The following is a 14,993-nucleotide window of genomic DNA, read 5'->3' on the forward strand; positions in this document are numbered from 1 at the left end:
TTTTTTTTCCTTTTGAAATCAAGTTAACATATAGTATATCATTAATTTCAGGGTAGAATTTAGTGATTTGTCAGTCTTCTATAACACCTGTGCTCCTTACATCAAGTACCCTCCTTAATGCCCATCACCCAGTTTATTCCATCCTTCTACCCTTTTCCCCTCCAGCAATCCAAAGTTTGTTGTCTGTAATAGTTCAGAGTCTCCTATGGTTTGTCTCTCTCTGTTTTTAACCTATTTTATTTTTCCTACCCTTCACCTGTGTTCATCAGTTTTGTTTCTTAAATTCTACATATAAGTGAAATCATACAGTACTTGTCTTTCTCTGACTGACTTACTTCACTTAGCATAATACCCTCTAGTTCTAGCCAGGCCGTTTCAAGTGGCAAGATTTTATTCTTATTGATGGCTGAGTAATATTACATTGTGTGTGTGTGTGTGTGTGTGTGTGTGTGTGTGTGTGTGTGTGTGTGTGTTTGTGTTTGTATACACACTGCATCATCTTTATCCATTTTTCCATCGATGGACATCTGGGCTTTTTCCATAGCTTGGCTATTATGGACATTGCTGTTATAAATATTGGGGTATAGGTGCCCCTTTGCACTATGTTTGCATCCTTTGGATAGATACCTAGTAGTGCACTTGCTGGGTCATAGGGTAGTTGTATTTTTAACTTTTTGAGGAACCTTCTACTGTTTTTCCAGAGTGGCTGTACCAGTTTGCATTCCCTCCAGCAGTGTAAGAGAGTTCTGTCTTTATCCACATCCTCACCAACAACTCTTGTCTCTTGACTTGTTAATTTTAGCCATTCTGACTGATGTGAGGTAGTATCTCATTGTGGTTTTGATTTGTATTTCCCTGATAATGCCTGATTTGATCCTTTTTTTCATGTGTCTGTTGGCCATTTGTCTTCTTCGGAGAAATGTCTGTTCATGTTTTCTACTCATTTCTTAACTGGATTTTTTATTTTTTGAATGTTGAATTTGATGAATTCTTTATAGATTTTGGATGCTAGCCCTTTGTCATTTGCAAGTATCTTCTCCCATTTGGTAGATTGCCGTTTAGTTTTGTTGGTGGTTTCCCTTACTGTGCAAAAGCTTTTTGTCCTCATGAAGTCCTAGTAGTTCATTTTTGTTTTTGTTTCCCTTGACTCTGGAGACATGTTTAGCAAGAAGTTGCTGTGGCCGAGATCAAAGAGTTTGCTACCTGTGTTCTCTAGTATTTTGTTGGATTCTGTCTCACATTTAGGTCTTACATCAGACTGTGTTTCATTCGGAGTTAATTTTTATTTTATTTCATTTACTCATGAAAGACAGAGAGAGAGAGGTAGAGACACAGGCAGAGGGAGAAGCAGGCTCCATGCAGGAAACCCGATGTGGGACTTGATTCCAGGACCCCAGGATCACACCTTAAGCCAAAGGCAGACACTAAACCACTGAGCCACCCAGGCGTCCCTCAGTTAATTTTTATATATGGTATGAAGTATGAATACGAGTTCATTTTTTGTCTTATGGATGTTCCAGTTATTTGATCACCATTTGTTGAAGAGACCTTTTCTACTGAGTTGCCTATTGTGCCTTTATTACAAATCAGTTAACCATATATGTGAGCCTTTCTGGATCCTGTACACTCTTCTTTTAATCTGTGTCTTTAACTATGTGATACCAACCCTCTGTCTTTATTACTTTAGCTTTATAATAATCATTCAATTCAGGGAAAAGTCCTCCAAATTTTTTCTCCTTTTTCAAAGTCGTTTGAGTATTCTAAGTCTTTCACCTTTCCATGTGAATTTTAGAATCATTTTTAAGAATATGAAGGGGTTCTGAGACCAAGGTGTTTGAGAATTGCTGCCTTTCTATATAACCATTGGTAAATTCTCTTAACTCCTGTGTGCCTCCTTTCTCATTTTATAAAGGAGTGGAATAATTGCCTCCATATAGTTATTGTAAAGATTAAATGAGTGAATTCATGGAAAGTGCTAAAAGTAGTAGTTGGTCCATTGTAGATGCTCTATGGATGTTTGAGAACATGTTTGAATCAGTAGCTCATATGACATCAGAACCTGATTTATTTCCTCTTCCATTTCTTGGCTCAGTTCCTTGGTATTGGAACCAAGGAACTGAGCCTCATCTCTCTCTCATCTCTCCTCTTACTATTTCATGTTCGTTATTAGCACCTCCAGAGCTAAATTGAGTAGAGAAGGGACTACTGGGATGCCTGGGTGGCTCAGCAGTTGAGCATCTGCCTTCAGCACAGGATATGATCCCGGGGTCCTGGGATCAAGTTCCACATTGGGCTCCTTGCAGGAAGCCTGCTTCTCCCTCTGCCTATGTCTCTGCCTCTGTGTGTGTGTGTCTCATAAATGAATAAATAAATAGAGAGAGAAGGGACTACTATTTCCTCAATATGTCAATCAGATGTCCTGTTCTAGGGTTTTATTGGCCTAATTGACCTGATTTTGTCATCCCTGAACTAATCACATAGATGAGGTGGATATCTGACTGACCTTAGCCTTCTTTGGTCCACCTGTAAAACTAGAGAGTTCTCAAGCTATATACCTGAGAAAACTGGAGTGAAGAGGGGAATAGATATTAGGACTGCAACTCATAAAGGCCCACCATATCTGCGTAAGCCATTAGTTCTTTCCAGACATGTATTTTTGTATAATAATATGTCTATTTTGAATAATACATGCACACACATATTTGGTGGTGAGAATTGATTCTCAAGGAGAAAATCATGACTCTTTTCATTTGATTTCAGTTAATAATGGGACTTGGTACCCAGGGGGCAGAGAAGAAGAGTGCAGCGTCTATTGCCTGTTTTTTGGCTGCCAATGGTGCTGATCTTAGCATTCGAAATAAGAAAGGTCAATCACCGCTTGATCTCTGTCCTGATCCAAGTCTCTGCAAAGCACTGGCAAAGTGTCATAAGGAAAAAGTCAGGTTTGTATCATTTATTATCATAAAAATATTCTCTCTGTATAAAGTACCATGTGGTTTCATAATGGAGGACTTGATTACTTGAAGATGTCTTTGTCTTTGCTCATCTTTGTGTTGACCCTTTCTTCCTTAAAAATTTTCCTACAGGCACTATGTCTCCTATGTGGTATTTTCTACATTACTGAATATGATGCTTTATGCATAATAAATGCTAAGAAACTTTTCTAAACCAGTTTGATCTTCCAGTACTCCTACATATTAGAGGAATTTATAAGAAAAAGCCTTACTAGTGAAGTTGCTGTGATTAATGTTAGATGTATTTAAAACTTTTAATAGACTTTTTTACATGCTCACCAGTAAGGTGTATCTTACAAAAACCCTGTGATAATTTAGTAATTCTAGCACCCTGCACATTGCCTGACAGGTATTCACTTAAGTATCACTGAAGGATTGAAAGAATTTGAAAGAATGAACACATGAAAGAACCAATTCCTGAGGGGGGCACTTGATGGGATGAGCACTGGGTGTAATGCTATATGTTGGCAAATTGAACTCAATAAAAAGAAATTAAAAAAAAAGAAAGAAAGAACCAATTCCTGATAGAGTTGTCTTTAAAAATGATTTCATACTTGTCTTCTTTTCTAAAAGTAAAATATATCAGTGATTTTAGTTATTTATAATGCAACTGATTTTCTTATTATGAGATACTGTAGACATACAAAGATGTATATTTCGTTACATTTTTTTTTTTTAATCTAAATGGTACTGTGTATCTGTTATTGCCCTTTATACTTGGTTCTTGTCACTGAACATTTCAGTAGTTGTCCTTTAATCTTGTGTTCTCTTGCCTCTTTTATAATTTGGGTATAGTGATAAATGGCTTCTCTTTGGAATCCATACATAGAGCTGTGTTAATGGGGAAATTAACATAATGAGGTATATATATTTCTCTAAGTGTATCCTTAAGGAACATAAAATCCTATTACAAAATGACAGTGTGCATCAAAAAATATAGAATGCACTATAATTTCTGCAGTAATAACTAACACCGGTGTATAAGATAAAGTCCCTTTGTATGTGCATGCATGGGTATTCGTGAGTTTCTGAAGATTGTGGTAGAAATTGTAAAATCGTATCCTCTTTTTATAGCTGTAGTTGGTCTTATATATGTACTTCTGTGTCTTGTATCTATTTATTTATAGATGAGTTCTGTCTTTCCATAGTAGAGTTTTCTCCCCAAGGATACATTTAGAGAAATGTCTGAACAGCAGCTGCAATGACATGTTTTCCACAGTGCCATGTCAGTTATGGACTTTGATGATGCTTCATTCTGCCTGTAGTTAGGGAAACTAATGTGGGCTCTAGCTAGAATTTTTGTTTTATTTCTCTGCCCTTCTCTGCTGGGTCTGTTATAGATAAAACAGATTCTGAGTGAAACTGTGTTTATGTTAATTTTTTTGTGAGTAATGTTTTTGATTTCTCTGTTAGAAGAAGATTCACCCTTTTCCATTGGGTGAGCTATTCAGTTTGAAATTTGAATAGTATTAGAAGTACATAAAGATGCAGAGGTGTATATAAATAGAAAAATATAGCATATACTATTTCTTATATGGATGTTACAGCTTAATTTTTTAACATAACTAAAGCTGTTTTATGTATACTAATGATGCCGTCAATTTTTTAAAAAGCATTTTAATTAATAGGATTGATGATAAATATTTTCTTTTATTAGTGGCCAGGTGGGTTCTCGAAGTCCTTCTATGATTAGTAATGATTCTGAAACTTTGGAAGAGTGCATGGTGTGTTCAGATATGAAGAGAGATACTCTTTTTGGCCCATGTGGACATATTGCTACCTGTTCTTTATGTTCTCCACGAGTCAAGAAATGCCTCATCTGTAAAGAACAAGTTCAGTCCAGGACAAAGGTAATATATTTTTAATACAATATTTTATCATTTTATGAAGTTCTTTGAGACTATAAATAATAAGATTATATGATGCCATATATTAAATTTCAGTCTTTCTAAGAATGATTTAAATACAAGAATGTATAATTTATATATTTATCAAGAGAACAGTTTTGAGTTTCCTTATTTAACTGTAAACTATAGAAGTTGAAAATAAAATTGATCTACTCTTTTGCTGTCAAAGGCTCTTATAACCTAAAGATGTACTTAATTCCATTTTTTATTGTAGTTTTTTTTGAGTACATGGACTCATATTTGACCAGTTGTTTTGTTGTCGTCGTTTGGTAAAATGTCACACATTTTGGATTTGTTTTATCACGGTGTTGTTTGTTTCTTTATCCTCTGTGTTTCCTGTAAATTGGAAGTTAGATCTAATGTCTTGTTTAGAGTCAGCTTAAACATTTTTGGCAAGAAATTCTCACAGATGATGCTATTCACTTTGTATTGTGTCCTACCAAGAGGCAAATAAAGTCTGATCATCCTGTTGTTAATGAAAGCCAATTCTGTATCCACTCTGAACTTTTTATCTTGTCTGACTCTGCTTTTTGAGAAGTAGTATTTTCTGGGTTTCCGGTTTCATTCTTTTTCTGTGTAACTTAGTGCTTTATCGTAACTGTACCGTCTTACTCATTTGGTTTGTACTGAAATAATTGATTTTCCTTTTAGTTTTTTCGTATGTGTGGGTAAAATGAGATTTAAGTTTCTTACAAATGATTTCTTTTAAGGTGAGTAGTTTAAACCAGGAGATATGTTTGGTTTTCTTTGGTTTCACTTATGAAATTTATACACTTTTTTTATTCCTTTCTTTTTATTTGCTTCATTTTCCCCTGATGTTTCTTAAGCTATTCATTTACCTTCATTAATTAGAAAGGAGCTAGCATTAATTCTTATAATGAATTAGCTGACAGTGACTTAAAAGGTGTTATGTTGCCAGGGCTTTTTACATTTTCATAGGGAACCTTCTAAGACTGGATGTTTTCTATGATCCAGAAGAAGAATTTTTGGCACAAGAAAAAGTACAGGGAAGTTATTTTTGGATAGGAGATCCTGGAGTAGCAGCATTAGGCACATAGCTGCTGAGTCCCTTTGTAAAGGTGGGAAGGGTGAACTCACAGCACTTAACTGTCTGTAGGTACTCTGTTGGCATTTTATATGTGTTATATCTGTGTCATCTGTACTTAATTGATGAAGATCATTCTACTTGGTACTTATAATTTGATTTAGTTACCTGCTCACTAAACAATAGTTTAGGACTGCATCAGAAAGAAATTTCAGCCATTCTCTTGTTTTTAGATTGATCTGTATAATCTGTTGCACTTGAAACTTTTTGTGTAGATTAAGCGTTATTTCAACAAATCTTTATTCAGCACTTGCTTTATAGTTGAGCGAAGTGTATATAATTCCCTTCTTAAAAATATGTAATCTGCTGGTAAACTATGACTTAGATTAAAAGCTACTCTGCCATATAGGATGTTGTAGGTGCTTTAAGAGAGATGTAAAATGAGTTGAGAGCCCCACATTGCCTGCCAGCAGCAAAGTCTTAGATACAGAATAATCCTTACTGGTCATCTAGTCCAGCTCTAGGATTCACAGTTGAAAAAACTGAAGCTCAGAGAAGCATACCCAGAATATTAAATGCAGGTCTCTTGATTCTTTTTTTTTTCTTTTTAGATTTTTTAAAAATTTATTTAGTCATAGAGACATAGAAAGAGAGAGAGAGTGGCAAGAGGCAAGAGACACAGGCAGAGGGAGAAGCAGGCCCCATGTGGGACTCGATCCCGGTCTCCAGGATCACACCCCGGGCTGCAGGCGGTGCTAAACTGCTGCGCCACCAGGGCTGCCCAGGTCTCTTGATTCTTAAGTCCTTGTTCTTTCCCCTGTGTGATGATACACAGACATAATTTAGAAGTGTCTACAGAAGGAAGATTGATGCAACAGAGAGCTAGAGAGGGAGGAATATGCTGTCATTCCTTTTTAGACCACTTCTGAATTCCAAGAATTAGGGGGCTGTCACAATGACTTTCAAATTATGAAATTTTCAAAACTGGAGAAAAGTAGAAAAAGTAATATACCCACCAAATAGATCTGACAGGTTAGCTGCAGAGCCTTTGAATATAAAGAAATAGTGACCCCAAGTGGTTAAAGGATAATGAACATCTTCATTAAAGATGAAACAAATTACAAAACTAGTATTTAGAGAGGAAGGGGGAATAAACAAGGCTCATCACTTTAGCAATTAAAGAAATATAAATAAAAAATTATGAATTACCATTAACCATTCCTATCAAATTAGCATAAGTGAAAATTAAAAATGCTAGCCAGGAAAGTAGAAAATGGGCACTCTCTTAAACACTGCTGGAGGCTTATTACTAAATGGGTTCATGTTTTTGTTTTTGTTTTTTTAATTTTTATTTATTTATGATAGTCACAGAGAGAGAGAGAGAGGCAGAGACACAGGCAGAGGGAGAAGCAGGCTCCATGCACCGGGAGCCTGACGTGGGATTCGATCCCGGGTCTTCAGGATCGCGCCCTGGGCCAAAGGCAGGCGCCAAACCGCTGCGCCACCCAGGGATCCGGGGTTCATGTTTTTGAAAGACTGTCCTGACAATATTTATGAGCTGTTATAATAAACATGCTTTACTTAGTAATTCCATTCCTGGGAATATAACCTGAGGGGGGGGGGGGGGGAATAACCTGAGGAAAAAATTCAAAGGGGAAAAAAGCTAAGGCTACAAAGATTTTCTTCATATATATTAGGGGATTTGGTAAGTCAATGTTTAAATCAATTTGCTAGATTATTTTAAACTCTTTATTTACAATTGAGATGTATAAACAATTGCATTGGAAATCTTTTAAAGAAAAAAAAATCTTTTAAAGAAATAGCACATATTATATAGAGAGGAGAAGAGAATTATCATGCATTGGACACTGATTTTATGTTTGATTTTGAAATAAACACTCCACACATAATATCTCATTTATCCTTTACTACCCTATGAAGAAAGGTTATTCTTTATCATTCAGATAAAAAGAGCTGTGGCCCAACAGTGTTTTAGATAATTTGTTATTATTGGAGCTGCAATTTGAATCCAGGAATACAAAGATCTCGACCAGCCACGTCTTGCAGTTTTCTCCTGTTATTCAGCTACAGAAATTCTATGTACATGCAAGGTATAAGTTAGGAAAGCCCATAGAGAGAGCATGTATGGGATCCCTGGGTGGCGCAGCGGTTTGGCGCCTGTCTTTGGCCCAGGGCACGATCCTGGAGACCCGGGATCGAATCCCACATTGGGCTCCCGGTGCATGGAGCCTGCTTCTCCCTCTGCCTGTGTCTCTGCCTCTCTCTCTCTCTCTCTCTCTCTCTGTGACTATCATAAATAAAATAAAAAAATTAAAAAAAAAAAAAAAGAGAGAGCATGTATGCAATATTTAGGTGAACTGATAGGTGAGTGATCCTTTTTGGACAGTAATATTAAGTGGCGCAAGATATGGGTGAATGTGAATGTCAAGGTGTATCAGAAAGAAGGAGAACAGGTGACAGATGGATGTGAAGCAAGAGCAGTGGGACAGGATGGGGGTGAGAAAAGCCAAGAGCCAAGGTTAAGAAATAGCTATGCACTCAACACTCAGATGAAGTGGAGATGAAGAGGAGGTAAAATTGAGGGAAATTCTGAACAGACTTGTGGCTTTAGAGATTAGGTAGAAAGAGCAGCCTAAAGCCATGATCTCCCACCAGCATGGGGGAACTGACCAAGTCCCGGAAAAGTTCCTCAGATGTAGATAGACAGAAAAATACCACTTGAGATCTAGCATTCTGTGAATCTGGCTGGGTTTTTTTAAATTAATATTAGAAATCTAGCTTATCTTATATTTATTTTTATACTTCTTTGTTTTTTAAAATTTTTATGTCGAAATAGTGGTTTTTTTTGTTTGTTTGTTTGTTTTAATTAAAGTCTTTTCTGGTCTTTCTGACCACAAAGGAAATGAAGTTTTCTTTATCATTCTTTGGGACAGAGCGAGATCAACATTGACATAGGACCTGTGAAGGGCCAGGGTTTATAAAGGTGGAAAGATGAGTAACCAAGAGGACAGAGGAGGAATGCATATTGTTTCCTGTGCTGAGACTGCTGCCTTATAGAGGAAATACACTTGGATACAAAATGCACTGTTAGAGTTATGAGATTTATCTGTAGATGTTCACACTTGTGGTATAATGTCTTTTTTGTAGATTGAAGAATGTGTGGTATGCTCTGACAAGAAAGCAGCTGTTCTTTTTCAACCTTGTGGACACATGTGTGCTTGTGAGAGTAAGTAGCCTACACAAAACTTACTCAGTGTTTTTATAAAAATAGAAAATGAAACAAATTATAACTTGGAGGTTTTTTTTTTTTTTTTAAATAACCCATGAATATAAAACATTGGTGGGCCTCTCTAGTACCTTCTGTCTCTTCCTCTGTACTATATGTGTAATGTCACCTATGTCTCTCCTTGTTCTACCGACTCACATTTTGATTTCATATGAATCAGCACAAGATGATCTCTTCTCATACACAATAGAAATTTATTTCCAAAAATGAATTTTGAAACCTTTAGTCTAGCCCTTTTCACATATAAAGTAGCACATCTTCATTTATCTTCACCGTGATATCGCCTCTTCTGCAACTTCCCCCTCCTACTGAATCACCTATAGCAACTATTTGGGGCTATAATGTCTGGCCTTGTTAACCTTTCTTCATCTTTATGTCAGAAGAGCTGATAGGTCTCTTTGGGAGAATATATTAAAGTTCAAGTGATGTTTTAAAATATCTCTTAGGCCTTTGCTTTTTATATCTCCCCTTGTTCTTTTCAAATTCATGTACTGTTCAACATTTGCCTCTTTCTTTGTCTTTTTTTGTTTTTGTTTTAAGATTTTATTCATGAGAGACACACAGAGAGGCAGAGACGTAGGCAGAGAGAGAAGCAGGCTCTCTGTAGGGGGCTTGATGCGGGACTCCATCCTGGGCTCTGGGATCACACCCTGAGCCAAGGCCCTGAGCCAAAGGCAAATGCTCAACCACTGAGCCACCTAGGCACCCCACTTAACTCTTTCCTGTTATTTAACTCTGCTGTCACAGTGCAAAGACAACCATAGACAACATGTCAATGAAAGGCGGGACTGCTTTTCATTAAAACTTTACTTACAAAACAGGCATGCGGTAGGGGTGCCTGGATGGCTCAGTCTGTTAATCATGTAAGCATCTGACTCTTAATATCAGCTCAGGTCTCGATCTCAGGGTTGTAAGTTCAAGTCCCTGTGCCTAGGGCTGTACTTTGGGTGTGGAGCCTCCTGAAAAAAAAAAAATGAGCAAAAACAAGCACCTGATTGGGTTTGGTTTGTAGGCTATAGTTTGCTGGCCCTTGTCATGGACCTAAGTAAGACCTACAGAGAATTAAAAAGCTGGTTATAATGAGTAGTTGATAATATTTTCAAGCCTTACTGCAGTACTTTCCCTGGAAGTTTCTCAAAGATTTTACATTGTCTTGGTATTTACATGTAACAAGAGTAGCAGCTTTTATTAAGTTCTGAACTCTTACCAGACATTTTTTAATAAAGATTTTATTTATTTATTTATTTGACAGAAATAAAGTGAATAAGCAGGGGGAGCAGGGGAGGGAGAAAGGCTCCCCACTGATCAGAGGGCCTGATGTGGGTCTCAATCTAGAACCCTGGGATCATGACCTGAGATAAAAGCGGATACTTAACTGACTGAGCCACCCAGGCGCCTCTAGACATTTTTCTTTTTTTAAGAGAGCATGAATGTCAAGGGAGGGGCAGAAGGAGAGAGAGAATCTTAAGCAGGCTCCACACCCAGCACGGATCCCAGTGTAGGGCTCGATCTCATCACCCTGAGATCATCACCTGAGCCGAAATCAAGAGTCAGACCCATAACCGACTAAGCCACCCAGGCATCCCTTGTACCAGATGTTTTAATCTCTTTTAGTGTTTCCTCATTGATCTTCAGAAAAACTGTAAGAAGTAGATTGTTTTCTCCATTGTACAGACACATTGTTAAACATTTATTTGCTTGGGAAGATAAAATTGAGGTGGAAAATGCCCCTCTTTATAGGAATGTACAGTGAAGCACTTAGTCCATTACTTCCATCCCAATAATGTTAAGCAGAATATTGGAACCTTGAAGAGTATAAAATGTCCTTGACAGGACAGAGGAAGGAGAGGTTGTTATTTGTTTTGGACAGAAGGAAGAAACATTTTATAGAAGAAATATAACAACCTAACTTAATAGTTAAAAGAATTTGAGATAATTGTGATTATGTATTGAGGCATTTAAATTAATCCTTTAAATTTAAGAAAAAAATCTGCCTTCAGATTGAAGACAAATCTCAAATGAGATTTCTACTCCTACCTAGTGCATCATGCATAAGCCAGCATTAGACCCATCTCTGTTTAGTCCTTGACATGAGATCAACCTTGATATTCCTTGTCTGTCCTAAACACTAGTAGGAGTATATGCCTTATCTTGTCCATGTCAGTGGTTTTGTACCTTATTAAAGTTTAGTGTTTGTTCGTAAATTATCCCTAGATACCTGTCACAGTTGTTATATACTTTCCATGTTTTTTAAATGATAAAAACACTTGGTACATAGACTAAGGAGTATACTTCTATAGTAAATGCTAATGGGAAAGGATATATTGAAGCACTATATGTTATTTTGTAATTAGCAACTTTAGATGTAGAATTAACAATCCACAACCTGTAATTGTGCCTAGGTATTTCTTTTTTGGAATGAGAGAGCAATCCTCTGATATATAAATATCATAAAGTCCATTTTGACACATTTTTTTTATGTTCTTGATTGCTACATTAAAAAAGTAATTATTAAACCATTTCCTTATTAGATTACATCAACTTGATAGAGAAGGAAGAGAATTCTTCAACATATTTTAGGAGTTTTAGAGACAAGCTATTTGTAATAGAAAGTATGTTTAGAAAATAATGTGAGCAATTTTATAGTTCTTTATTAGTTAAAACTTAAGAAAATTATCTCCCTCCTTTATTTTCAACCTTAAGATCTTGAAATATTTTATTTAAGAAAACACAAAAATCTCTTTAACAATTTGTTCTAATGTATTAGAAAATGACATTATTTTCGTAACAGTGGGCTTCTCTCTTCTAGAGGTTGCCTATGGAGAATATACATTCATAGGTTGGTAACATTTTACAAAGGTAGAATCGTGTATGCATAGAATTTGTTTAATGTTTATCTCAGTGTGAAATTTGAGTTACAAAAATGAGCAGAGAAAGGCAACCCTCTTATTTGTTTTGTCTCTTATAAGAAGTATCCTATTGTTATTTTCCAGACTGTGCTAGCCTGATGAAAAAGTGTGTGCAGTGTCGGGCAGTAGTTGAACGAAGAGTGCCTTTCATTATGTGTTGTGGAGGGAAAAGTTCAGAAGATGCCACTGATGACATCTGTAAGTGTATTCTCTTGAGCTTTTTCTTACTTCCTTCTGTTTGGAACTTCCACGAACATTTGTCTTACGTGTAGTACACTGTTGCCTTGTAAAGCACAAGGTATGTGACCTGAATCTACAGAGGAATGGGTGGGGTTTTGCTCTTGTTACAGGAAACTTGAAATTATATTTTTCTAGCTTGCATTATGACCATAGAACTATAAGCATTTATTTTTTAAGAAACTTTCCATGTATGATATAAAGAAAATCATTGTATTCTTGCTTAAAGAAAATATGCTCTTTTAAGATTAAATTTAGTATATCTTGGCAGAACAGCATATTACAATTTTTTTTTCAGTTACACAAGTATTAACACATCATTCCTTTGTGTAGCAGGTTTTACCTAGTGCATGTCAGTATTCTATAGAATAGTATTTATTTGGGACAGAGTAACTGTACATATACTGAAATATAACTCAAGAAGTAGAAAGGTGAAAAGTAAATTATTTACTTTCAACCTTTTTAATACAATAGCTGTATAAAAGTATTTTTCATCTTTGCTCTAGATACAGGTTTGGGTTGTATCTTTGATTTCTTTGTTCTGTGTACACATGAGGAATAACTTCAGTGTAACCACTTTTGCTCAGGGCTTTTGGTCTTTATCACCAGTAGAGTTGAATAAAAATCCCAGGGACAAATTAACTGGAGTTAAAAAAGTAAAAATCTAGAGAGTAATAAAAGTTGGAAACAAAAAAACAAAACAAAACAAAAAAAAAAAAGTTGGAAAAAAAAATTTCCCTCCATTTAGCAGACCCACTGATGGTCACAGCTTTCCTTGCATGGAGTTCCTCTTCTCCAATCAATAGCAATGAGGGTTGGGCATAAAGGAAGAAGCCTAGGTTTTTGTGTGTTCTCATAAACGTCATCTAACAGACTTTATAATCACTGCTGCCAAAACTACCTTAAAAATGCTGTGCTGCCTCCATCCTTGGGTTTGTGTACAACATGAGAACAGAGAAAACAAGCATAAAATGTATTTGTGAGCTTGCTAAAGGAACCAAGTAGAGCCTCGGAAAACCCAAACATCTGTGTGTTGATTGTTGTCTAGCTGAATTAAATATAAATAGAGAATAATGTGCAAATTTATTTCTTTCTGAAGACTATAAATGAAGGAGTATAATGTGAATGTATGTATCTTATTGTCCATGAATGAGAAAAAATTTTAAGGAGGATTTTATTAATAGTCTTGTGTTTTTAATAAAGCAGTAATAATTTTAGAAATAAAAAATTCATTGATGTGTCAAAAAAGTCCTAACATTAAAATATTTTACTCATATTGTAGCAAGTGGAAATATTCCAGTGTTACAAAAGGACAAGGATAATACCAATGTCAATGCTGATGTGCAAAAGCTGCAGCAGCAGTTACAGGACATTAAAGAGCAGGTAATAATGATTTCTTTATGGTAAATGATGATTCTAAGAATGGGATTTAATATTTTCCTGTAAAACTAACGTTTATGTAGTAAGTGAGGTTCATGTTAGGATGTCAGTTATATATTTGAATATTTGCAAAAAGTATTATGATTTGAAGATTTAATCAGGCACTTTCTAAAAGAAGAAATACACAGGTGACCAATAAACATGAAAAGTATTCAACCAGATTAGTAATCAAGAAATGAAAATTGGGGCACCTGGCTGACTCATTCAGTAGAGCAGTAAGGACTCTTGGGGTCGTGAGTCCAGGCCCCACTTTGGGCATAGAACTTACATTAAAAAAGAAGAAGAAATAAAAACTAAAACTACAGTGAGGTGCCTTTTCTCACCTACCTGACAGCATGGAAAACTCAGCGTTAGAAATTGTCAATACAAAGTGTTAGAATACATAGCAGGCAGGCATAACTCACACACTGCTGATGGGAATATAAATTACTAAAAATACTTTGGAAAAATTTGTCATTATAATAGTATAAGTAAGTAAGATATTGTTTTGGTAAGCAAACTTGTAAAAAAAAATGTACAGATGTGTTTAATGAAGCGTAGTAGTTTTCTTAGCTGGAATGGCTGGAAGGGAGCACGAGGAAGTTTTTTATAGAGAGGTACATAAAGTGCCGATTACATACATCTGATCAGTTTGTGAACTGTTATCAAGCTGTACGTTTATGATTTGTGCACATTTCTGTATAGATGTGATACTTCAGTAGAAAGGAAAATATATTCTCTCTCTCTCTCTCTCTCACACACACAAACACACACACACACCACCCCATAAAGAAAAGCAAAGGAAAGAAGAATGCAATATTTAGAATAGTGGGTATCAGTGAGGGGTAGATGGAAAAGATTCGACAGGATGTATGGAGGGGCTTCAAAAGAAAGGGTAGCTTTCTATCCTTTAAACTTGTTCTTCATACTTATACATGCCAACAGATGTACTCTTTTATCTACTCAATATTTAATAGCAACAGTAAAATAGTTAAAACTTTTTACATATATAGTAAGAAGTTAGTTAAAACTTTTTACATATATAGTAAGAAAGTCTGTCCCTCGCCTCCCCGTCCCCACTTTACCATTAGTCCCAGCAATTAAATCAGATCCAAAGAATTGAGAAGCACAGGGTATTATTTCTTTAGTTTGGGT

At 35.9% G+C, this 14,993-nt stretch overlaps 1 protein-coding gene across 1 annotated transcript in view; it reads left to right on the forward strand.

Annotated features, from left to right (window-relative positions):
- Positions 1 to 14,993, forward strand: part of MIB1 (MIB E3 ubiquitin protein ligase 1) — a 136,244-nt gene that overhangs the window by 112,975 nt on the left and 8,276 nt on the right. Inside the window, exons 16-20 of the mRNA XM_041757927.1 lie at positions 2,761 to 2,942; positions 4,672 to 4,864; positions 9,135 to 9,213; positions 12,267 to 12,380; positions 13,702 to 13,802. Of these exons, the coding sequence (XP_041613861.1) occupies positions 2,761 to 2,942; positions 4,672 to 4,864; positions 9,135 to 9,213; positions 12,267 to 12,380; positions 13,702 to 13,802 (669 nt within the window). The remainder of the gene's footprint in view (positions 1 to 2,760; positions 2,943 to 4,671; positions 4,865 to 9,134; positions 9,214 to 12,266; positions 12,381 to 13,701; positions 13,803 to 14,993) is intronic.

The sequence above is a fragment of the Vulpes lagopus genome, chromosome 1 (genome assembly GCF_018345385.1).
Source record: "Vulpes lagopus strain Blue_001 chromosome 1, ASM1834538v1, whole genome shotgun sequence".
Classification (NCBI taxonomy): Eukaryota; Metazoa; Chordata; class Mammalia; order Carnivora; family Canidae; genus Vulpes; species Vulpes lagopus.